Here is a 23345-nt window from a genome sequence, read left to right as displayed (position 1 = left end):
TGAAGAGAGATTCATTTTAATAAACTTCTAGAGTTTGGTTAAATAATAAACAGCTCATAAAAAAGAAGCCAAAACAGAATAGAGGCCAAGCTGACCTCATGGCAGACTAGGAAAAAAAAATGAAAGTAGAGAAGGAAGATGAAAAACTAGTGAACTTTTCCATCAAAGCAAAGCCGTGGTCGAAATAGAAGAGGCGGGAGCCATACAGATGCATACCTTAGTCTTGAGTTCCTCCAAGAAGCTATCAAAGAGATCACGTCGGTCCCTATCTCTTTCAACTGCTTGGAATCGTTCGTCATTTTCAAATATCGACTCGACTTTGCTGTTCATTAAAATTTTCATAAGTGTCACAAATTACAAAGAAAGCGAACAACCCATAATAACAAAGGTGAAAACGGCAAAGGAACGTAAATGGGTAGAAGATCAACCCCCATCTCATTGATGAAGTCAGCTCTGTTGACTCCTGCGCAGAACCAGATACAGGTAAAAGATTTTTTTAAAAAAATTGCACGTGAATAGGTTCAAACGAGCTTTGAGAGAAGAAACATACTTCCAGCATCTTCCTGAATTCTTCCCGCGCTTTTTTCTGTTTAATTCGTCTTTCGTCCACTTCCTGTTTTTTTCTTTGACCAAGGAACTACGGCATACAACAAAGCACAGATTACTTAATCAAATCACTAGCAGCATCACAGGAGCATCTTTCAGAAATTTAATAGCATTACAAGTAGACAACTCGTAACAAAAGGGGACTAGCATAAAATAGTCCAGCGTGTCATACCTCATTGAAAGCCTGCTTCCGTTCTCCAAGTGTTTTCAGAGCACCATACCTCTTGTCATTAATTATAATTCTCATGGCCTAATAGATTAAGATACAAGTTATAGATAGTGGCTTAATTACAAGCAGAAATTTGGACACAATTAGATCAATTACCCGATCCCAAGTCCAGTCAGAACCAACATTGGCAGACTCGAGAAGAGCTTTAAATGCATTTTTAGCTTCCTACATAAAAGATTGATAATCAGAAAAAACATAAAGTTCAGCTTGAAAGTGACAACGTAGGTTAGAAGATTACCTGCTTATTTGGATAAGCTGAAGTTTCCTGATCAATAGCTCTCTCTTCCAATGTAAATTCGACTTTCTCCTCTGCTATATCTTTCTTAGTTTCCTTAATAGTGATGAAGAACCATTAATAACGGGTGGAGAAAACATAACATATCCAAACAGAATAAAAACAATCAAGTTCTACCTCAAGTTCTTGGGCAGAAACACCATCTGTCAAATTCTCAGTATCCTGAGCATAGGGCTGGTTCAAATCAAACCTGCATATTTATACATTAATAAATCTTAATTAGCATAGAAAATGAAAATTTCAATAGAAAGGTCTGATCAAGTTAGGATTTAAATTTTCTTTCGTTCTTTCTTTCTTTCTTTCTTTTTTTTTTTTGTGTGTGTGTGTGTGTTTGTTTCTTAACAATGTTGATGATGTTGATCCTATCTTTTAGGTTTGCCAAAGTATTTGGAGTTGGATTGTTTCATAATTCTTTATCTTCCAAACAACTAAAAACAACCATTGGGTAAAACTTTTAAGACACTTATTCATCGGAGATCTCACTACCTTGAAAATTTTATCATAGCCTTTTGTAAGTTTGCTTTCAGCTCTTTAATTATATGCTTCCATTCAATTATCCTACTACTACATAGAAATGCATGTTTCCGACTATTTGCTTTATGAGAGAGAATATAAATGGCATGAAAATCAGATTACAGGTTAGCAAGTGTAGGACATGAATTTTGTAGCAGTGAAGATTGTTTTGGCCTCATAAAAGTACATTTCAAAAACTCCGATAATTAAAGGTGACTTCGAAAATTCGAAAAGTACTATAAAGCATTTAGTAAAGCACTTTAAGCGTTCATATAAAAACATGCTTCAAATAGAGACATTACCCTCAGAAGTCACCCCAAGCTCACCCTACATACCAACAAAAGAGAGTGCTTACTTAGATAACTGCCAATACCTGGGTTCTACAGTAGTATCCTCCACAACACCAGCAGTATTGTCATTTTCTGAGATAGCACAAGAAGAAGGAACTATATTGACGGGTGACTGAACTCCACCATTTGTTTCTACACTTGAAACAGCACCAGGAGAGGCATCCTTATCAGTTTGTAAATCAGCAGCTGTCACTGACACTGTGCTAGATGCTAGTCCTTTGGCAGTAGCTGCTGTATCGGCAGTAGTAGATGGTGCTTCCAGGGTAGAAACAGAAGGGAGTTCAAGAGGAACAGGTTCCTTCTCTGTTCCTAGAGTAGATGACTTCTCTACTCTCTCCCGAGCCAACTTCACATATTCGATGAACCAAAATAGCATGGGAAATAATTAATAACCAAAAGATAAAAAGTCAAAAGCTACAAGTATGCATGGTCAAGAAAGATATTAAATGAACCTTCAGTTCCTCAGGAATGATCCATTTAGATTCCTTGGTGATCTTGTTATAATAATATCTGTACCACATTCATAATTTTAAATAGGGTTAATGAGTCAAAAAAGCATTCAAGAAGCAAAATGTTTGCAGTAAACTAGATTGGTTGAATTAGATTGCTCACTTCCTTCCTTCAGGACTTGTGAACTCTTTCCAGTTGGTTGATGCATCTGCCCTCTGTCACAAACATGAGAATTTGACAAGTCAAAACTCTAGTAAACAGTCATTTATAAGAACTTTGATCATTGTTTTGTGAATATGTACTTTGAGGAGAGTGTAGGTCAAGATATTTACCACAAAAACAGTTTAGAAAGGAAATAAAATGTAAAGAAACACGATGGGATTCGGCAAAAGGAAGTCATAGGTTAGTGGAGGCTAAAAATATAGCAACCCCAAGTAAATAGATTAATCTTCAAAAACTCTCTAATTTCCAACTACCCAAATCTGCCAAATAAACCCTTTAACGTATTTGACCAAAGAACTTTATCTTTTCCTTCAAAATTCTGCCCACAATGTGACTTGAATAAAGTTTCCTAGCTGCTATGAAAGAAGCAGAAATGCAAACGAAAATATCCAGCAATGAGAGAGAATTTGATTTTGATCATAAAATGCTTACACATAATACACCAACTGGGAGAGGACAAAACATATATCCATATTCTATCTAAGTGAGTTGTCAACCAAAGCTAAGAACAAAAGAGAAAATTTGATTTTCTCAGGAATTGTCTGATTCCAAAGACCTTATTCTTAATAGAGAAAATCATCAAAAAGAAGAAGAAGCTGAAAGCAGGAAGATGGGGTAATTCCGAGTCACCAAGTGAAAAGACATATAGGCTCATATGATTAATTCAAGGTAAATTACTTATGGTCTCTATTAAGAATCCAATTATTTTCAAATAACAATAAACCAACTCACTCATCAGATTCAATTTATTTCAACCTAAACCAACCCAAATAAAATTATTGTTTGTGCTGGGAACAAGATCAATGTTTCAACTTTGCATGTTGAGTTTTGTATCCATCATCCAATGCTACTGAATTTATTTTGAGTGACACAACCTGCTTTAAAGCATAAGATTTTCTGCGAATATAATTACAAATCTAGAATAACGATGCACAGGTTTGGCACTATCATTCTGGCAGTTTACAGCTTAAACAAACCATTCCCCCCGGTTGACCAGTCCTATATTTTTAAAAACTAGTTCAAGCCACAAAGCACCAAATTCATGAGAAATTATTGAAAATAATTTGAAATTCATGGCCATATTTTTGCAAGGAAAATCTCCCACGGGAGGACTGCCACCAGATTTTGTCTTCTGTCCCTCAGTCTCAAAAAGTTTGAAGCATGTTTTGTATGGTTGTCAACTTTTGTGGCACCTCTTATTGGGATCCTTGATCTTATAGGTTTGTCGGATTGTCAATCCTTGACCTTTTAAGGTTTGCGAATACGTGAAAAGGAAGCTGTGATGACATTCATACTGTATCTCTTAAAAAGGAAGCTGTTATTGATTGCTGGTGTGCCTCCAGCCTCTGTTGGAACCTGGGCCTAAGAAGAGGGCTTTCTGATAGGTAGTTGGGTGACATGGTGGCTATCTTGGAACTCCTTAACTCATGGTCACCTCTTGATAGCCCTGACCGCCTCAAGTGGAAGTTAGATGCCTGGATGCCTTCTTGAATAGTACTAAGAGGATCTCTCCTCTCGCCTTCCCGATGGTGAACCTTGTATGGAAGCTCAAAATCCCCAAAAAAGTCAAGTTCTTTCTATGGTCCCTTGCCTATAGGAGCTTAAACACTCAGGATAAGCTTCAAAGGAAACTCAAGAATGCCTCCCTTTGCCCCTCCATTTGCTGTATGTGTCTGAAAGATGAGGAAACTCTTGATCATTTATTCCTCCATTGTGAGTTTGCCAGAAAGGGGTGGTCCTATTTGCTTGAAACCTTTGGGATAACTTGCTGCCTTCCTAACAAAGTTGATGATTGGATGCTTGAAGGCCCAGATAGCTTTCCCTATGGTGGCAAAGGTAAAATCTTTTGGAGATGTGCCACTTGTTCTATCTTACGGTGCATTTGGAATGAAAGAAACAGCAGAACTTTTGAAGATAAGTATGCTTCCATCGATTCTTCTTGGAAGGTTCTTCAACATTCAACCTCTTGGTGGTGGGGTTTAATGAGTTATACATATCCGTTTCCTATTAAAAAAAAAAGAAAAAAGAATATGTGACTTCAACACCTCCCTTTTCAAGAGTCCATCTCAATGGTGGCCCAAGATGGAAGGTATTAAATTTTATTTTACGAAAAAACTAGATTCCCTTAGGTCTGCGTGGAAGGGGTGGAATAAGAATGTCGAGGCATGAACTTTAGGTAGACGGCAGTTTCTAAAATGGATGGATGAGAGTAGTGATCTTTGTGAGTTCCTAAGAATCCAGGTGACTTCAGGCAGAGGTTTAGGTTCTCTGTCAGAAGGGTAGCTGGAGGCAGAAGATAATATGACTGGGTTCATAAAGGTAATTATAATTCGTCAAATTAAAGAGAATAGCTCCAATCAAGTAATAAAACTTAACGGATGATTACAAAAGTTCTAACACACCAAAGACCTAACAAGGACCAAACCTCCTCCCTAGACTACTCAAATCTCCAAAAATCCCCAAAAGCAAAACACAAATGCCAGCTATCCACAAGAACGACCATTTTTCCTAAAGGGCCGGTGAGACAACTACTCCTAAATCATAGAAAAGCAAGCTCTAGGCCGAACATGTTACAACTCTTTTTTACTAAAGGAATCCAATTTCGGATCTTGTTATTAATCACTATCATACAAGTTTTACAACAAATTTGAGGGTCAATTTGCATATAATTAAACCATTCTGGAATGATTAAATGTGGCAGTTCAGGCACCAAATCTATTGTTCAACCCTAACAACTACTAATATCAAACTGACAGCCCGTTACAACCAGCATTCTGAAAACAAAACCAGCACAACTACGCAGAAAGGATTCTCATGCATCAGAAACGTAGAAGCAATTGGAACGAACCAAAAGGCCAGAAACCTTACTAAGGGAAAATCAACTAGAGCCATTCCTATTTGTACCATTTATATTCCATTTCACATCAGTTAATCTGACCTAGATAATATAATGACTAGACTCCAGTAGTAGAATTTTGGATCTGACGGACAGATCATTGATTTGAAAAGAAAAAAAATGTACTTGCAACTGAAACAAAGATGGGCAAAATCAGAATAAAATCCAGAGAGCTTTTAGCATCAGAAAATCCCAAAGTTATCAAGAAGTCCTCGTGCAGAGATAATAATTATCTAGTAACATATCCTACGAATATCAACATAATGACCATAACAATGTTGAAGAAGCATTCAACGGGATAAATTAATAAGGCTGTCATACTACACGTCAAAGAAATAACACAAATAACAGAAGTTTACTGACATTCAAGAAAGATAGGGAGAGCAAGCAGCAAAGACTGACAGCTTATCCTACCTCTCAACAGAGTAGCACAGCATGTACCTGTAAGCATCTTTAAAGCTACCGAAGTTACACAACTCATTTACAGAAAGCAGCACGGAAAGTAAGTTGCAAAAAGAATGATATTCAAATAGTGAAAGGTAGTACAACATATGACAGATGCCAGTATATCTCAAGAGTTCTCAAAGGAAAGGATTGCCTTGATAACAGTTGAAAGAGGCCCAGACACCACAAATAAACAACTAATTAACATCATCTTCAAATTACTCACAGTGAGAAAGAAGACAGAGGATTCCATGCTGTTTCTTTTCTTATTTACAAATTGAATTTTTCAGGAGAAGATAGCTTTCATGTCATCGCATGCAAAACAAGTTGAGCAATCCCATTTTAACTTGGAATTGAGGGACAAAAGAACAACATTCTGTCAGTTATTTGGTATTTTCCTTTGATAATATTGCAATGCACATGCCAATCAAATTAAAAGTGTGCCAGTTATAGCATCGTGCAATCATATGCAAAATAGGAAAGAAAACAGAAAGGTAAACGAACAAGGGAATAAATTCCAATTAACTAGTACCATTCTTGCAAATAGAATAACGTGCCTGGAGAAAGAACGTCAAGATTTTAGAATAAAGCTTATCAAGTGTAAGCAACATCCAGAAAAATCAGAAGCTACTGCAATAATAGCACCACAATGAAAGATAGCAAAGTCTGTCGATCAACTCACCTCTATTGAGGTCATCAATTCAAAAGGCTTCTCCCAGCTAGATATTTTGGTCGTCTTGTTGTAATAATATCTAAGAAATGAAAAAAAAGAACATAATATTAGAGAAAAAGAATAACAAATGCAATCAGTAAATGATAACCAATTAATTGCCATTGATCTACTTGTGTAAAAATTTCACTTAATTGCCATTGATCTACTTGTGTAAAAATTTCACATATAGGGCTAGCTGGTCATTCTCTCTCGGATCATGATAATACAAATATTAATTTCCAGCATGATACTAGAAAAATGAGAAATGCAATCAGTAAATAATAACACCAAATTTTCATCAATCCTTTTTTGCAAAAAATTCGCAAAGTGGCTAGCCAGCCATTATACAGAGACACTCTCTGGGATCACAACCTAACAAAGAATTAATTTCCAACTCAAAAGCTTAAGTCAAAATTCTTGGCAATTGCATGAGGGGCCTAACTGAGTTTTTTTTTTATTTTAGTGGCAAACAGAATTTTGACTTTGAGCATTAGACTCTTTTCATTACATCAATGAAAAACTATGTTTCTGTTTCAAAGAAAAAGAACTTTCATTGAGAAAAAATTAAAGACTTGGGACTGAACTGAGTTATTAAGGACTTTGAAGTCCAGGTAATATATGAGTATGACATGAGTTACCAAAATAGAATAGAAGGATGTGTTTGTGCTGGTGATTACCTTCTACCACCAGCAGATGTATGTTCTCTCCACCCTGATGAGGCTGCACCAGAGGGCATCGGCAAAACATTGGCTGCCTGAAATTGAGAAAAATAAAGCTAATCTGAGACAATAGCAGGAAAAGATATTAAAGAGAATAAAAGAAATGATACATACTGAAGTTACAGAGGAGGTAGCATAAGGCTGCTCTCTTGAGTGATTCAGAGGTGTGACTGCAACCAAACTGCCCAGCTGGCCTCCAGAAGACACAACTGGTGCATGTGATTGGGGTACAGGATGAACAATAGTGGTATTGTAATTTTGAGGTGGTCCATACTGCAAAGAGAAGATTCCAAACAAGTCGAAGGATGTAAAACCAGATATCATGAGCTATATTGTCAATGAGGATTAATACGTGTAGCTGAGGGAAAAGATAATTATTATTCATTGATAATAAACTCTCACACATCTACAGAAAAGAATGATCCCTCTTTAAATAGGAAATTACAAGAATACCTTCAGCCTCAATCATAGCTAACAGACTAAGTAAGTAACTGAAAATTGTTACAACAAAATACGTTCTAATAAGGATTAACGAAGTCCTTGAATAACATCAATGCTCCACAAAAACTTGGAGAAATTTGAATGCAAAACAATTGAATCTTAAAGCCAAATGTCCATTTTATTGTTAAGTGCATCTTCTTAGTGTACTACAAAGAAATAAAATTGAAGTTTTCCCATGATTGATAAAAACTTACACTGTATGATGCAGATAGAGATGTTCCAGAGCCACCTGGACCAGGCATGCCAATAGCAGCAGATTGAGTGAGAGGCTGTGCTTGTTGTAATTCGGGCGTAAATGGCCTATTTGGTTGAGCTACTGGCAGTTGAATTGTTTGTGGTGGTAATGTCCCGTGAACTGGCTCGCAAGGTCTTGGAGGTAAGTGAGCCACTGGCTGAGAAAACTGGGATTGTTGAGCTTGAGGAGGAGGGGGCATTCCAACATTCATCAAGGGGACACCTTGGCCAAGAGGCTGAAAATGCGGAGAAGGCAAGGGAACAAACTGCTGCGAGTGAGGTGCAGGGACTGCAGGTCGAAACTGCTGATATAAATAATTGAGTTACATCAATTCCTTGAGATTTTGTAGTTGTAATGTAGCCAAGATATAAAAGACTCATCCCTTAGTAGCTTATTACCTGAGCAGTCATGGGTGGAACAAATGATCTAGCTTGATCCATAGGACTAACAACAGGAGGCCGAAGGGGCTTCAGAAGTAGAAAATGTGCAATTAAGAAATTAGAATTTGAAACAAAATACAAAATATTCAGTTCTTGATAAAATAAAAATTATCTACATTATGAAGAAAACATAGAATTTGGAAATATTTTACCTGCAAACCTGAATATTGAGGATTATTGGCCATTATTGGATAAAGATGCAAAGTCCCAAAAAGAACTGCAAAACCAACGATAATTTTTTTTCCATGGATAAGGAACAGATTCCAATAAGAGGCATAAAGAAGATCACGGAACTAAACCATACAAAAAAGAAGACCAGGAAAAACAAGGAAGACTCTGAAAATAAATTATAAAATGTTCCAACTAGTAAGATTCATAAACAGTCTAATATCATTATAAAATGTCAGGATGAAAAAAACCAGAACAGAGCATAAGGTCCATCAATCTCAAAGATGTTTCCCAATATCCCTCTTAACCTGAAAAATCCTCCCAAATAATCTTTTTAACAAAAAGTAGGTTAACAAGTAACTTCTTCCAACATAGCATGACAACTCTCTTGTGAACCAAGGACACCGAGAAAAACCTATAAAAAATCTCCACCATATCTTTATGTGCCAAAAAAAAATATATTTTGAAGATTCTCATATCTTTGTTGGTTAGCAAAAAGCAGTATCTTACAGCCCACCATCCACACACCTGGAAGCAAATCTAAAATACCAACCAAACATATTCCCAAAGTAAGCTTTAAAGAAATTCACCCAAATTAGAATAAATTGCACAGGAATATAATTTCTAGACTCATTTTATAAAGGGAACCATAGAGAAAATAAAATTGAGTAACTCAAATGCTTCCCTCCAATCATTTGCTAGTCCAATCAGTATTTTCTTGTTCCTTTCAGCAAAGAAAAATTCCACAGCATAGTTAAGCTTCTTTGCTTTCCTCTTGAACAGGTGAACTCTTGTATATGAAACACTAGACAGTTCCATCTGATGCATAATAAAAGTTACCAGAGAATTGTAGAAGAGCTGCCATTGCAACTTACTGTAAGGATACTGAGAAAACAGAACATCCAAATCTTCCCAGGCACCCAAGCAAGTTTCCTTAGTAAATTCTGAAATCAAACATCTTCTAACCAAAGTTTTATGCAATAATGGGAATTGACAATAAAGACGCCCTAAAGATGAATGGCCCAAGTCCTTCCATCACAAACTTCCAAGCTGGATATTTTTCCAGCAGCTTCTAAATTTTAATAAACACTCCAGAAGAAACACTAATTCAAGGCTTAATCTCTGTTTGGTAATATAAACAAGGTTTCCTGCACACCCCAGTCCCCTCCCTCCCTCACATACATGTTTTCTTTTAGTACGATGTTTCAGATTCCACCAAAATAAAATTTTAAATTTTAAATCAATTGCTACCTTCGTGTAATGAATTACCTAGTTCAATTATGACCAAACTTTAGTCACGCTAGCTCCTGTTCACCTACAGTGCTCATCCTATTATGATACCAGATATAAATACATGGTTCCTTGTGGCTTTTTTTTCTTCCTTTTAATCAAGGACTTGCTCCTTATCTCACTCCCCCTAATCTCTAATGAAACAAGTTTGGAGCCCTTTTCTGTTTTAGTTTGACTCCTTCAAGAGGTCGGTTTTTTTGTATCCCCTAGTATTCTTTCTTTGGTTCCTCAGACAAAAAATAAATAAATAAGATTTTGCACTCCCTACTAACTCATTGAGGCTTTACCCATCTCAAGGTAAGGCTGGCTTTGAGAGACAACATGGTTTCAGGTTTTCTTCCTATGGAAATGAGGCTTTCGTTGAGAAAAATGAAAGAATATACAGGAGCATAAAAGAAAAACAGCTAAAGCCACCCCAATACTTAACCCAACCGATCAAAAAAAGGATTCACTCCAAAAGAACAAAACATGACGGACAATTGCACGAAACCTTGGAGAGTGAAGTCCACGTAGAGGCATTGAATCTAGCAAGAGACTAAACAACCTCTTCCAAACACCTCTCAACCACGCATGACTGGGTAGTTTAAGGTTGTCAAGTTTTCTATTGGAGATGAACCCAAGACCTTGAAAGGTATCATCCAAGAGACAAACCTACGCGTACCTACCACAACCAAGGCACCCTTGGTTGTTTCCTTATAAAACCACGAAACCCCAGATGTTCCAAAACCTCTTCCTTTCTCCTATACAAAACAGTCTCACTACCAATTACAAAAAATGTTCCCTAATGCATGTCCAGAAGTGCCAACAACGAAAACCCATGGAAACAAACACCAAGCCAGTAACCCAGATAAAAAAATAAAAAATAAAAACCATGCCCTGATGTCGGTCTCCAATCCATTAGGCAGTAATGCAGCAAAACCAGAGGGAGACTAGGACTAAGGGACAGCCATGGAAGTGAGCAATCAATTGATTAATAGGGATTAAGAAGCAAAAACAAAAGTTACCCGGTCGATGAAAGTATAAATGGGGAAAGATATGGCGCCGTGAATCGAGACTGGAGAAATTAGAGGTTTTTAAACCTCCGGGCAGAGAATTTGGTGGCACAGGCGAAGTTGAATGAGAGTCGAGTTTCTTAGAATGACGTGTTCGTGGAGCTGCCCAGCTGCTATGGAATTGGAAGCTGAAGGCGCCCTATTGAAAACCTTTTTTCTACTTTTATGAAGGGGGATTCTGGTGCGGTTCGGGCATCGTGGCCGAAAACACCATTGTATCTAGTTTTACCCCAGGGTTTATTATTATTATTATTATTATTATTATTATTATGGTAAAACACATTTTTTATTACTTAAATTTGAAGTTGATATTTATTTGATCCTAAAGTTTTAAATCAAACATTCTAGTCCTGAGATTTAAAAATGGTTCTAAATAGTTCTTAAGACTCTTTTGACTGTTAGTTGATTAATGGTAAAATGATGTGGCAGTTGAATGATGAGTTAGCAAGTTGACTTGGAAAAAAATTGTTAATTTTAATATTGTTTTTTCATGAGGTGGTCTTCCTCTTATTTTCCTCTACACCATACTCTTCTTCAACTCCGATGAACTTTTTGTCCCCATCTCCATCAACTTTTTCATTCTCACCGTTGCCACAAGTGAAGAATGAAGGAAAGTTATCGCCACCTTCTCCAATGTTGTCGTGTGCTGTTAAGAGAAGAACAAAAAAAAAAAAGATAGAAGATAAAACTTTCGATCAGATCTGAAAGAAGAGCTTCTTTTCAGGGTTGGTTAGTGTGAGGCGACCAAAAACTGCCCAATCTTCACTCTCCCCTCTCCCTCCCCATCTCCACTTTGATTCCATTCCAATGCCCCTCTTTCACTTTCCCATTCCAATATACCTTTAATATATATATATATATACACACATGCACACACATATATGTGTATGTGATAATTATAGTGTTGTTATGTTTTCTTTAAGATTATGAATTGCTCTAGTGTGCCTTCTCCAAGTTTCATTATCTGAACAGATTGTGCTTCAGAACCAGAGAAGAAGAACAAAGGCAAGTAATGGACCAAAGAAAAAGTGTAAACCCTATGCCATATGTTCCTACATAAGCATGTTTAAGTCAATGTATTGATGTGTGGTTAGTTCTATTATATGAATTATTGTTTGTAGGAATGGGACCTAGGAGTTTTATAAGGAAAATATTATAAGTATTGAAGCTGGGCTCTCGGGTAGAAAATGGTACAAGGTGACACCTAGAAGAAGAAAGGAAAAATGGCTAAGTGTGAACTATGCGTTAGAGTCATGGTGAGCTTGTTAAAGGCTAAGGCGTGAAGGTTGCGACAGTTTAGGAGATATGCCAAGTCAATGGCAAGATGGGCCATGAGGCACAAGCTGTGTGTTGATTAAGGGCCAAGCTTGGGCATCGAGCTTGTGAGGCGATGGCCGAGAGGTGGAGGCGTGCGCGGCAAGATAAAGACGTATGCGTAGACTTGAGGGGACACATAAGAGTCCAATGAAGGCTTAGAAGTGTTGACGAGTAGTGTGTTAATGCATGGTCTTAAGCCATGAGGGCAGGATGCGAAGGCTGAAGATGTGTTGACCAAAATAGGGGCCTATGCGATGCAAACTAGACCACATGATGGCTTAGTAGCCTAAGCGTTGGTGAAGAGATGGAAGATTTCAACTTAATCGTCGAGCTTAGTGGACTAGTTGTCGTGCTTAGATGCCTTAATTATGCTTAGTGGGCCAGTTGTCACCCTAAGTAATGAGTTGGTCATGCACCCATGAGTATAAAAGAGAAGTAGGAAGAAGAAATCGATTTGGCATTTCCATCTATGCTAAGGGAGAAGAGTTGTTATAGAGTTGAAGCTTGATTAATGTTGATCAAATTTTGGTGCTGCCGAGAGGAATTTCCCATGAATTCAACCTTCAGCTAAGTGTTTCAAGCTTTCGAAAGGGCTTGGGCAGGGTAAAAAGATTGGTGAATTATGAGTTTGATAGGAGAAATGTGAGGCTCAAATTTTGAGGTAAGGAATTTAAGACGTTTATGAACAAGTTTGTAGAAGATAAATTTTCGAAATGATGTCTAGAATTGAATTTATTCATGCTTGAAGTTTAAATCTAAAAATTGATGGTTGAAATAAGTAGGCAGTTACTTCCGAGGGATAAACAAGCAGCTAGCAGCTAGGCTAGGCGTTGGCGAGCGCACATGAGTATGTAGGGTTAAACGTAAGGTGTAAGCATTGGCAAACGTGCACGAGTATATGCAGGTGAGCACAAGGCACTAACTGTGGTGTGTGTGAGGAGTGGGCGCACAGCCGCAAAGGAGAAAGCTAGTTATTGAAGGCGCTTAGGGACGTGTAAGCAAGCACATGGCGTATTGGCACGGTGAGCGTGTTATGGCGCACAAGTGAGCTTTTGTGATTGCATACCACCTACTAGCTGATTGCAAGGTACTTTTGGCTAAGTGTGAGATGCATTAGGTTGGGTGATGTGTTAATGAGTCAGAAAGATGCACTAAGTTTGATGTTAGGCTTACTTATTTAAGTTAAGCTCGAAAGGGAGCTAGTGGTATTAACCAAAAGTACTCCTTAATGTCACAGGGCCAACATCAATAAGAGAAGCCTATCATCTATGAGAAAGTAGCCCCAAGACTGTAAATGAGAAAGTTTATAAGAGATTTCTCTTATAAGTTTCCAATGGTTGTTTTACTACTAAGCCAGTTCTTCAAATGTTTTCCTAATGATGCACCATGTATGAGTTTTAGTTTATGATGAATTTTCTAAGTAAACATGATTTTTTAAGCTCTACTTTGACTCATGCTCTATTATGATAATAGACATATGAACGCATGGTTTAAATTCTCTAACAATGAGTTTTATGAAGCACGCGTCAACTAACATTCTTTACTCATGTTAAGTATTTTACGATGAATGCGTCAAAGGCTTGTGTTTACTGGAATGCTTAATGTTTCAAAGTTGAGTTTCCTTTCTTCAAGAATGATTTATGATGATATGGTGAGGAAACTCGACACCAAAGGACTAAGAGAAGGTATTTGGACCCCCCGGTACCTAAGGTATGACAGTATTCTGGGCATTACCACGTGCATGTAAGTATTAATCGACATCGGTTGTGTTGAGATTAATTCACACCAACTAAGGATTTCGATATTGAGTAATTGAGCAAGATGGCTCTCCTTAACTAGGTTATGTGATGATAATTTTTGTTTGAGGTTTTCAGGGTTTAAATATTTTATTTATTTGATAGTATGGAGTATGAATGTTTTAAACCTTGGAGTTTTATGGAAGTTGACATTTACTTAATGTTCAGTACATATGTTTTTAAAATAGTCACTCACTTGGCTAGTAGCTCACTATTTTCGATGTTTTCCTTTTTCCCAAGTAGCGGTCAACTCCTCAGAGATGGTTGTTCTACTAGTCTGCCACTCAAGGTGTGAGTTTGAAGAAAAAGGAATAAGGACAAAAGTTTGGGGGGTTTAGTGGTATTGTCTTTACTTTTGGTCAACATGTACATATTAGGGACTAAGGAGAGTACAAACAAGACCCACTATCCATGTGAATGTAAATGAGATGTTATAGATTCATAGCTCTGCACACTTATTTATATTTCTGTAATTGTGCATGGGTTATGGAAATAATGTATGTTATATTTATTAGGTGCCTGAGACTATTCATACAGGTGATGGAAATGAAGATTAGGCAGTGGTTATCATAAGAGGGTTAATAACTAAATAGGGTGGATTTGTAACACTCGAGCCATCACAGGATTTCCTTAAAGGGATAAAATAACTCAGAGTTCAAGCCTTGGAAGGGAAGAGTTTAACTAAGTACCTAGACTATGCCTTGGAAGAAGGAAAATCTCTAAGTGTTTGAGGCATAGTAGTTTGAAGTAAAAATTTTGGCTAAGTGTCTAACTATGTTATGAGAATAAGAGTTGGATTCATAGTATATGAGAGCATAGGGAAAGCATGATGGCCGCATAGGACATTCAAATGAGCGAAATTGGCTAAGTGTTGGACAACATAAGTCAACACAAGTGGAGAAAACCCTAAAGAGGGAAGGGTTGGATGCATATATGGAAGCTTGGACGCATAGATGGCCATGTGAGCACATAGATAGGCACATGCTTGGAGGGAAAAGAGAGACAAAGAGGACACATGGCCATGCCTTGAGTGGAAGGAGTAAGCTATGCTTCGAAAAGAAGATAGAAACCAAGGGAGAAGGAAGAAGAAGAAGTATCAGCGCATGGGGTTGGAATTGGGCGCATAGGACTAGGGTTTGACGCATAGAAGATCTTGTGGAATCCATCTTGGATCTATGAGGAGTAAGATGGAAGTACAAAACAAACCCTTGGGAGAGAGATACACCAAGGAAGCCCAAGAACCCTAGTTAGACACATGTCTAGGAAGGGAAAAGGTATGGGAAAGAGTGAGACTTGGATGCATACCCTTGCTTTAAGCCAAAGAGGAAATTATGTAGTGAGTAAGAATCAAGTTGGAGACATAGTTAAGAAACCATACGTTCAAACCTAAGAGACCATGCGTTGGAAGCACCCTATGGACGCATAGAGGAGATGATAAGACACATCTAGGGTTGTTGGTGAAGTCACCATGCAGCTAACCTAGGTCATCATGCGTTGATTTGGAAACTTGGAGAGCAAGGTCGGATTGACAATAAAATGGGGAACGTAGATCAACCAAATGAAGCCTCGGTCGAGCCTAGGGTGAGGTGGATGCATAGTAGGACATGTAAAAGGTCTAAATGATAACTCAAAGAGGGCCTATGCATTGGATTATACATGGTGGAGACACCTCAAGCTCGCATGCAAGTGGGAGATGTCAATGACCCTTTTGCTGGACTTTGCATGGTGCTGACACTTAAGATTTTCATGCAAACATGTGTCATGCGTTGGTGGCCTAGAAAGGGTGACAAACACCTTTGAGGGCCTATAAATACCCCAAGAGAACTTCATTTAAACTCACAACTTAATTCCTTTCAAAAGAAACTCAATAAGAGAGTTTTAGGGGGAAATTAGAGTATTGGGTAGGGCCATGCATTAATCAAGGGGAGACTATGTGTTAATCAGTATTGCCACGCATCTAGCTGAATCCATGCGTTGATCAGAGGAATTTCAAGGTTTCATAAGGTGTTGCCATGCGTCCAATTGCTTAAGGAAGGCCTATCTTACGTCCAACAACTGTCCTAAGTTAGTTTAAAGTTTGTTTCATACCTATTGAGTTGGTAAGCAAAGTGTAGGGCCAAGAGAATATTCTAAAATTGATTTAACCTTAAATACGAGATCCTAAAGTTATTCTGACTCGGTATACGCTCGAAATTCGGGGAAAAACTCGAAAGCTAAGTGAGAACCTAAGGAAAATAACTACTGTCAGTTAAGTGTGAGTGGCATGTTTTTCAAATGATTTAGGGTGTAAACTTATTACTTGCTTTACTTAAAAGTTTCCCAAGCATGTTATTCTTAAAGTTTTAAAATGAGTTTTACGTAGAGATGAACATGGGTTGGATTTTGTTGAGGGTGTTTTTTGGACCAACCCGAAAATTTGGATTGGTTGGATTGGCAACCCAAAGAACCCAAATAAAGTCTCTAACCCAATCCAACTAAGGTTGGTTGGGTTGTCGGGTTATAACTTGTTTTTTTCTTTTTAATTAAAAATATGTAAATTTATATACAACACATGACTAATAACTAAAATATTATAAAACTCAAATGCTAGATACCAAATATCTAAAATATTTATTGAAAACTTCAAATAAGGACAAATGTCATAACATTTTTAAAAGAAAAATATTTAAAATTCATAAATTAATCGTTACAAAGTAATCAAATTTTAAACATAGAGAAATATATATAGTATATTTTATTTATATATATAAAATTCAGGTTAAGTTGGGTCAATCCAATTTTTTTAAGCCAACCTATGACCCGAACCAACCCAACAAAAATAGAAAAAGTCGAACCAATGGGTTGGGTAGTCTGAGTTGTTCGGATTGTCGAGTTATTTGAACACCCCTAGTTTTAAGTATACTTTTCTTATAAAATTTCTTAAGCATACTTGAGTTTTAATGCTCGAAAGCATATTTTACAAAGCATTTATTTAATTAAGTTATTTCTCAGTAATTCTATATTTACGATGTTCATGCTACTAAATTGTTTCATATTTTAAGATCGATACCTAAATAAATTTAAGGTTTTATGATGTTTTAGTGAAGAAACTTGATACTAAAGGACTAGGAGAAGGTATCTAGGTCAGTTATTGAGAAAACCTGATACTGAAGGACTGTGAGAAGGTATCTGGGTCCCCTAATACCTAAGGTATGACGATATATGGGGCTTAACCATGTGCACCTAGGTATTATTTAACGTTGGTTGTGTTAAGATTACTTCACACGAACTAAGGACTCAACATTGAGCAATTGAGCAAAATGGTTATCCCTTAACTAAGGTCAGAAGATAATGGTTTCCAAACAAAGTGGATGTGATTTGATATTTCCAGAGTTTTATAAAATTTTCTAGAATGTTACACTTGATGTTAAAATTTGAAACCTCGAAGTTTACAAATTTGATATTTGAGTACGATTATGTTTGGAAACATGTTTTAAATGTCACTTACTGGGCGTTAGCTCAATCTTTTCCATTCTTACATTTTTTCCCCAGATAGCGGTCTACACCTCGGAGCCTAGTTGATTTGCCAGTCAACTACTCAAAGGTCCAAAACTATAGGGAATCCAAAGTTTAAATAGTTAGGTGGTTGAGTTTGTAAATTAATATGTGCATGTTAGGGATAAGAATTAAATTCAGAAGGGGGGCTTTGTAATATTAACTATTTGGCATGTATATATAAACAAATCATGTTTTTGGGATTGTTGCGTAAATTGTTGAGGGATATCTAGTTGATTGCATGTCTTATCACTGATACACTAAAAGTGTGAGTGCCCAAAGGCAAAGAGGGATAGTGGATGTCATAAGAGGGTTGGCACCTACTATCGTCACATCTCCTCATGGGTTGGAATGGTAATCTGAGAAGGGGTGTGACATGGAACGAGATATCATCCTTATCTTTGCCCCTCCATTTTCTATTAGATACAATAACATATCTCCAATTTGACTCATATACTCGATCAAATCGATTTTTTTTTTTTTTTTTTTTACATAAACCATAATTATAACTCAACCTGTTTACTACTAACTTAAGCATGTCATCGTTGCAATCACAGATGACCTCGACATGCGAACATATAATTATATGCAATTAAGTTGTCAAGAAGTTCGAGCAGAGAATAAAAACATGAAGAATAATAAAAAAAAAAACTCATGAACATTCCTGATACCTCACAAAATTCATAAATAAAATACCAAACAAACCTCACAACCAATGTTTTAAGCCTAACGGGTCATCGAAACTCGAATATCGATGCCAAAACCATCACATACAAAGTAAATGTAAAGAAACCTCATAGATTTTACCCTAAATCGGGTAAAATCGAACATACAACTCTAAAAAATATCCATACACTAAACCTTCAAAATGAAATAGCATTTATATAGAAAATTACGACAGTGTTGCAACGATGTAGGAAAAAGCCTTCGTGTACCGTAGTGTGGCATTCATTGCTGAAAAATGTTGATAGTGTCGCGGTCTTGGCCTCTTAGAATGGTATAGCGCTACAATGCTACACCTAGGAGCAATCTCTTCTTTTCACTTCCTTGAAGCTTCGAATGCTCAATTAAGCTCCCAAAAACTCCAAGATAGCTCTTAATTGTCCATAACGCTCCAAAATGCATATAATGCTCGAATTCCTACAAATATAAACATTTAAGCTCATTAATCAATCTAAACGAACAAGTTTAACGGATTTAAAATAGCTTATGTAGGAGCTATAAAAGATTTGTTGTCAACTTAGCATAACAAATATACTAATTTAAAATCCAGTGAGAAAGAACAAATTATTCATCTAATTAGACAATTTTTGTAATGCAAGTGTTTTGCTTAAATTACTACGTGCCAATTTTACCAATTAAATTATGTTCTTAATCAATCCCATCAAGTCCCCCCCCCTAGTGATGCAAAAATTTGTGGAGGTAACAGTAGAAAACGAATCATGATTCTTGAAATAAAAACGAGTGTATAATTTCACTAAGCTATATTTGAATTGACACTTCGAATTGATCTGTAATAATTCATACAATGAAACAGAACATACATATTAAAATCGTGCCATGCATCTACTAAACAATCAATGCCAAAATAGTGAACAAAAATAGCTTCTATTTTAAGTCAATAATTAAAATAACCATAAAAAAAATTAAGTATTAAATTCTTATAAACTCAAAAAGGTTCATTGTGCAAATATATATGTATATGTATGTATATACATGTTAATGCCAAAATTTAGTCAAGGAAAAATACATTTGACCTTCATGTAACAACAATGGTAAATTTTTAATTTGGGAAAAAGAGGACCTACAAAACAAAGAAAAGGGCTAGATGTCTTAGCCAATAAGAGAATTGAATAATAGATAAGAAGTTAGAAGTTTAAGTTACCTCATATGGAGCCATGATGCTCTATCTATAACGATTTGATCTAGAGTTTTATCTTAATCCTACTAGGGTTAGGATACGAGTTTCCTAATCCCTAGCAAGTCAGGATCAAATATCACATTATCTCATATTATTTTATGTTATATTGATTTTTGGTTTTATTTTACTAGGTCAAAATCCACTCATCAGCATTAGCCCTCACTCATGAGTTTGCTTTTGAGGGCCAACCACCTGCTAGTCTTGTGCGTTGATGCAAATTTAGGAGTATTGCTTCGGTCTTCATTGCTTCTTTGGTTGTCCTGTTTTCCTTATTATACACCGTACTAGTCTTTCACGCCGGTATAACCACATTCCTTATTATATAATTTACCTATTCCTGCCAATATAGCAATATCGCATTTGCCACCTCTAATGTTGGGGTTAGTGCCCTAAATCTCGTGGTTCTCATAGTTTGTAAATTGTATAAATGAATTATTTATTTAATAAAATATTGAGTTGTTTTATTTGACATTTACATTACATTGACTCAATCTAATAAACTAAGATTCAAGGTTATTTTACATAGCTTGAACAGTATGTGGTAGACATCCAAGTGGATCATGTTCAAGTAATAACCTAAATGGTTTGTAGTATATGGATAAGGTTGGGTGCTTTATCCTAGTAACACTACGAATACGGTCCACTTTGTAAATGTTACAAGAGTTGTAAGTGTTACAAATGATGTGATCCAAATCGTTCATGTGGAGAGAATGTGAGTAGGGGTATCCTATTGTTAGGTTTTTAAAAGATGTATATTTTCTATGTTAATTCCTCCAAAATTGTGTTGACTAATTGCTAATTTTGTAGGATTAAACGATCCCCAAAGCATTTTGGGATCATTACAAGAAAATTGTGCCAAAAAGATAAAAATGGTCAAGAAAATCAACAAACTGAAAAGAATTGAGTAAACACCTAGGAGAGCATCGAGTAAGGCTGTTGGATCATCAACCATCGAGTATTTAGCAAAATACTGTCAAATAGCATCCAGTAAAGACTATCGAGTATTCAACCATGTTCCATCAAGTCATCAAGTTTCGTTTGATTCATTTTCCATCGAGTTAAGGCAATTGAGCAAAGAGCATCCCGAGCGTCAAGGATTGAGTATTGACAGCCAAGTGTCGAGCAAGTATTAAACATAAAAACTCGATGCGCTTGTTATTCTTTCTGAATTTTGATGTGATCCATCCGCACGCTTCGCGATGATTTTCTGTTGGTATAGATGAGTTTAGTTCTTCAGAAGACGAAGGGATATCATTTTTTTTTTTTAGAAAATCCATCATTTTCTTGAGAGAAAAACTTAGAAAGAAGAAAACCCATTTTTTTAGAGAGATGTTTCGATTTCCAAGAGCGATTCTTGTATTCCGTGAGATTGAGTCGATTTGTACTCAGACTTGTATCAATATGCAACTATCAATGGAATGCTTAAGAACTTCAACCTCCATGAGTAGGTAAATCTTTTTCTTGGGGTACTATGTAATTAGGCATTTTCTTGAGACTTTTCTTGAATTTTCTTTCATGTAATTACTTTTTTTTTAATGTTCTTGTTGAGTTTAGAATAAAATTGATTAAAATTGAATTGACAAATCAAGATTAATCAATTTTTGTGTGAAAAATTACATGGTTCTATAACAAAATTGTAATTGTAGTTGCAAAAATTAGTAGTCTTGATAGAAAATGTGGATTCCTTTTCATCCTTTCTTTAAAGAATCTATTAATTCAGAAAATTCATGTAATCAATCTTGAATTTTTCAATCTTTTGATTTCAAGATTGGAATAGTTAAGAAAATCCATAAGTTCAATGCAATTTACGGATTAGTTGTGAAATGTCTTTAGGAAGCAATTAATGCCTAGATTTCAGTTAATTGTGAAATTAACTAATTAGAGCATTAGGAATTTATTCTTAATGAACCATTGAATAATCTAATTGCATGATTTCTTATTAAGTCAATGATAGAATTGTCTAGTTATATAAAATCCCAAAGATTTTATTTCCATTGAATTTTATCTCACAATCTCTTTCTTATTTCTCTCATCAATAAATTTCTTATATCAATTTTTGTCTTTTGCTTAGTTAGTTTCCTTTAATTCTTAAAACAAACAAACCCTCCATTTAATCTCATGCATTTAGGAATTCAAATAGTCAATTTTTAGGCCAATTACTTGCAGTTCTCTTGTGATCGACCTCTTACTTCCACTATTACTACGTGTTAGTTGTAGTTGTAATTAGAGTTTAAATAAATTTCATTTGTTTTGGGTAGATAGAATTAACGACACCTACTTTACACCAAACACCTATACAAAGAGCTTGTATAAGATTGGACCGCAAATTGATTAATTTCTCTTTATAACATTGTTGATTGAAGAGATTAACATTTCATAAGATGACTACAAGTAACTCGATTTCGATCCTAAGTGAGTTATGAACTCTTGCCTATGAGGACAGTTATTCGTTTTCGCACTATTGGTGCTTATGTGTATGTATGATCTTTGGCCTTAAGTCGTGCCTAAATGAAGTATGTAATGAAGATAATAACAAAGCATGAGTTTTTCGTGTTTGAACCAACTATATATCCAAACAAGGTTTCCTGGTAAGTCTATTGTAAACGACTAAACCCTTACATAACAAGGTCTAACCGTTACGACATGCATACTTAGATTTTTCTATCACGAGATGCTTTTTGGTTAAAAATTCAAAAGAACGTGTCTAAAATTTTATTAATTAAGTAGCAAAACTATCCTTAAACATTAGCATAGTGGAACAAAATGCCTATATGACCAAAATAGTGAGTATGATGGTTGGCCCCTTAAGCGACATCCAGTCATGCCACCTACGTTGTGTCCTTACCTACAAAGCTGTAAAATAGGACGAGTATATAATATGCCCAGTAAGTAGTTCTCACTTAAGGTAGTGACCAAATGCACAGTCATATGCAACATGTCATGAAAACATATGATTGGGACCCAAAACATAAACTTATAATAACATGAGATGGTCGGTTATGCTTCCAACGTAAGTTCCTCTGACCTGGTAGGAAGATGAGGACTTAAGCGAAAACTAACCCATCTTATGATTAGCGGGTCATGTGGTCAGTAGGGCCAAAGTCGCATCCAACATCAACCATTAGCATAAGCGTAAGATTGGACTAGGGGGTGCAACCATACATACCCTATTAGTCCCTAGCATAAACATAACGTAAGATTGGGCATAGAGGGATGCAACCATACATGCCCTACCAGCCTTGGAAGCATAACCTATACCTAATTAAAACTTGATCTTAAAATAATCGTGAACAAACATAATGCATGGGGTCCTTTGTAGAGAAACGTGTTTTAAACATGTAATGCAACACAACAATAAGAACATAATAAAGCAACATAACAAAAGTGCACTACCATAAAATACTTAAAGAGAATATGATATAAACTACTTACCTTGACTGCAATCCTAATTATACCTTACGATTTAGTCTTGAAATGCTCGATTCTTTTTTTTTTTTTTTTTGTCGAAAAAGTGTGTCACTTCCCTATTTATAGGGATGTTTTAACCGACCTCTCCCTTTATATATGTAAATGTGTGTGTGTGTGTATATATATATATATATCTTATTTTATGTTTATCTTCTTTTATATTTATCTCCTTTTTTTTAAAAAAAAA

The 23345-nt window shown here is 36.1% G+C and overlaps 1 protein-coding gene across 10 annotated transcripts in view; it reads right to left on the bottom strand.

Annotated features, from left to right (window-relative positions):
- LOC120091408 (pre-mRNA-processing protein 40A-like) overlaps positions 1 to 11334 on the bottom strand; it is a 64018-nt gene extending 52684 nt beyond the window's left edge. For 5 of the 10 annotated variants that reach the window (XM_090306762.1, XM_090306763.1, XM_090306757.1 and 2 more), the window contains exons 1-17: positions 11075 to 11321; positions 8765 to 8829; positions 8571 to 8639; positions 8132 to 8476; positions 7551 to 7709; positions 7395 to 7471; positions 6688 to 6757; positions 2606 to 2658; positions 2446 to 2503; positions 2017 to 2339; positions 1248 to 1320; positions 1074 to 1166; positions 932 to 1000; positions 779 to 856; positions 551 to 637; positions 429 to 463; positions 217 to 322 (exon numbers count right to left, since the gene is read on the bottom strand). In XM_090306762.1, coding sequence (XP_090162888.1) covers positions 217 to 322; positions 429 to 463; positions 551 to 637; positions 779 to 856; positions 932 to 1000; positions 1074 to 1166; positions 1248 to 1320; positions 2017 to 2339; positions 2446 to 2503; positions 2606 to 2658; positions 6688 to 6757; positions 7395 to 7471; positions 7551 to 7709; positions 8132 to 8476; positions 8571 to 8639; positions 8765 to 8797 — 1728 coding nt within the window. In that variant the 5' untranslated portion in view covers positions 8798 to 8829; positions 11075 to 11321. Of the gene's footprint in view, positions 1 to 216; positions 323 to 428; positions 464 to 550; positions 638 to 778; positions 857 to 931; positions 1001 to 1073; positions 1167 to 1247; positions 1321 to 2016; positions 2340 to 2445; positions 2504 to 2605; positions 2659 to 6687; positions 6758 to 7394; positions 7472 to 7550; positions 7710 to 8131; positions 8477 to 8570; positions 8640 to 8764; positions 9600 to 11074 lie in introns of all 10 variants that reach the window. The other 5 variants (XM_090306759.1, XM_090306765.1, XM_039049425.2 and 2 more) reach the window with 4 other exon arrangements.
- Positions 11335 to 23345: the final 12011 nt, after the last annotated feature.

Source organism: Benincasa hispida, chromosome 11, assembly GCF_027475165.1.
Source record: "Benincasa hispida cultivar pf3 chromosome 11, pf3_genome.v1.1, whole genome shotgun sequence".
Taxonomy (NCBI): domain Eukaryota; kingdom Viridiplantae; phylum Streptophyta; class Magnoliopsida; order Cucurbitales; family Cucurbitaceae; genus Benincasa; species Benincasa hispida.
Note: the sequence above shows the minus strand (reverse complement) of the source record. Positions and strands in the feature narration are given on the sequence as shown.